General features: G+C 41.1%; 1 protein-coding gene across 1 annotated transcript in view; it reads left to right on the top strand.

Moving 5' to 3' along the window:
• Nucleotides 1–615: 615 nt before the first annotated feature.
• The window catches only part of RFWD3 (ring finger and WD repeat domain 3), a gene marked incomplete at both ends in the record, with an annotated part of 14,304 nt that continues 12,912 nt past the window's right edge, over nt 616–2,007 (top strand). Inside the window, one exon of the mRNA XM_010282260.1 lies at nt 616–730. Coding sequence (XP_010280562.1) covers nt 616–730 — 115 coding nt within the window. The remainder of the gene's footprint in view (nt 731–2,007) is intronic.

Here is a 2,007-nt window from a genome sequence, read left to right as displayed (position 1 = left end):
TGTTCCTTTATATGTAAAACATACATGAAAGAGAAATTGAAGTATGTTATCAAACTGCTGCTGCTACGTGGTGTGTATGTGCTTTCAGGGTTAAGGTGAGGCAGTAAGTATGGCTTCTAGCTGGGCATTCACAGAGAATTTACCTCTATCTGTCTTTTTCTGACACAGCTGTGTTTTCCTGAAATACAAAATCAGTTACTGGTGGTAGAAACAAACTTGAAGATCATGCTGTGTTATGACTTGCTGTATTACTGTCATCGTATGTTATATGGACATCAGTGGTATAGAATTTGCTGAACTGTTTTGGGGGGGAGGGGTAAACCCTGCCTCTTTTTCTTTTTCTCCCTACTAACTTGGCACATTTGGAGAGGGTGAGGAGAAAGGCTGTTGTTTCTATGGAATGATACTTGAGTAAGTCATTCAGTACGACTGCATAACCAAGAACATCTTGAGGTGAAGGTACTGGATGAGCGTGGTACCAGATTTTCTGTTGCTTTTGAATTTACCTGAACGGGACCTGTGTTGGGATGAGGTCTGGGGATAGGAGTCGATGGCCCAGAGAAGCATCCTAGCTAGTTCCTAGTCCTAAGGATTGCTTTTCTCTTGTTCCTCCAGCTCTTTAGAAAAGGAGCAAATGTTGCGGAGACAGGCAGAGCTGGAATCTGCACAGAGCCGTCTCCAGCTGCAGGTTTTGACAGGTGAATGCAGCAAACTCCGCAAGCAAGTTCAGGTGAGTCTAATACACGGAGGGTTCCCTTTCTCTTCAACCTGTGTACCTGTCTTTTGCATGTTCCCTTAGAAGAGAGAAGACAGGCTTCCAGCTTTAATCGGCAGCAAGATTTAGTAAACTCAATTGGTGAATCATCAGGACTATCCTAAATATCCCAGGCTGGCAGGTTCATGTATACTACATAACACTGACCTTTTTTGTGTGTGTGTGTGTGTGTTTTTAAGACTTAATCAAAGCTGCAAGTACAGCTTAGCAGTAGACTTTTCTTGGCTGCTGGTGTTGCAGTTTCCTCCTTGGGTTTTGTGGTGACTGGCAAGGCCTGGTAATAGAGCAGCAAACTTATTCTCATCTTTCTCCTAACTGCATCAAAATAAGCTTTGAAAATCTTTCTAGTAAACCTGTAAAGGGACCTATTATCACTAATTAGTCAAGAGCCTTTGCAAAGTAGTTTGTGAAGAAGTATGGCTATTTGCAAAAATAAAAGGACAAAAAAACCCTAATTTTTTTTTTGTGAAGGTCAGTGAACACTCATTCTACTTAAGCACCTTCTGGTACCATGAGACCTGGCCTGTCACTAGGGTGGGCTGTATGCATGGGCTGAACAGGTGCTAACAGGCGCCTCTGTCCCTTTAGAATACAGATTACTGAAGATAAATGACTGGTTGCTGAACGACTGCTTAGTTTCTGGCTGATGCAATACTGTGATATTTTGTAAGGCATCATAGCTGCTTTTTCAGGATTCCTATACGTTGTGGACTCTGGTGCTTCCAAGCTGTGAATTACCTGGCATGTTCCACCAGTGCTAGGCTTTCCAGTAGCCTGTTTCATAGCCAGTTTGCTACTTTTTATTGTATGAAGTAGATGATATCTAATTGCTCACTGTCAAGTTTTTGCTTTTTTCTCTACTTGTGGATTTTTTTAAAAGCCTTGGCTATTGATGCCTGCACATTAAGTGACGTCCTCTTTGCTGAAGTCTTCCTGTGTGGCATAAGATAAGGCTTTATGAATTGCTTGCCTGAATTCCTGCCTGAAGCTGTATGCTCATCAGAGCTAGTAAGAAAATTGATCCACTCTAAACTTTGGCTTAAGAAAAATATGAATAAGATAAAACAAAAAAATTGAAGTTGCATGTTGCAAAGATTAAGTTCCTTAGGCTCTGTTTCGGTATTTATACTGTATTCATCGCTGTCCTATAGTGGTTAATGTGAATGCTGGAAGCAATTTTAAGGTGCTTGTTTATACTATGAGTAAACTGAAAGTAAAACAATTTGCTGGGG

This window comes from Phaethon lepturus, unplaced genomic scaffold (assembly GCF_000687285.1).
Source record: "Phaethon lepturus isolate BGI_N335 unplaced genomic scaffold, ASM68728v1 scaffold2970, whole genome shotgun sequence".
In the NCBI taxonomy this organism is placed as follows: domain Eukaryota; kingdom Metazoa; phylum Chordata; class Aves; order Phaethontiformes; family Phaethontidae; genus Phaethon; species Phaethon lepturus.
This window is presented reverse-complemented; position numbering and strand designations above follow the sequence as displayed.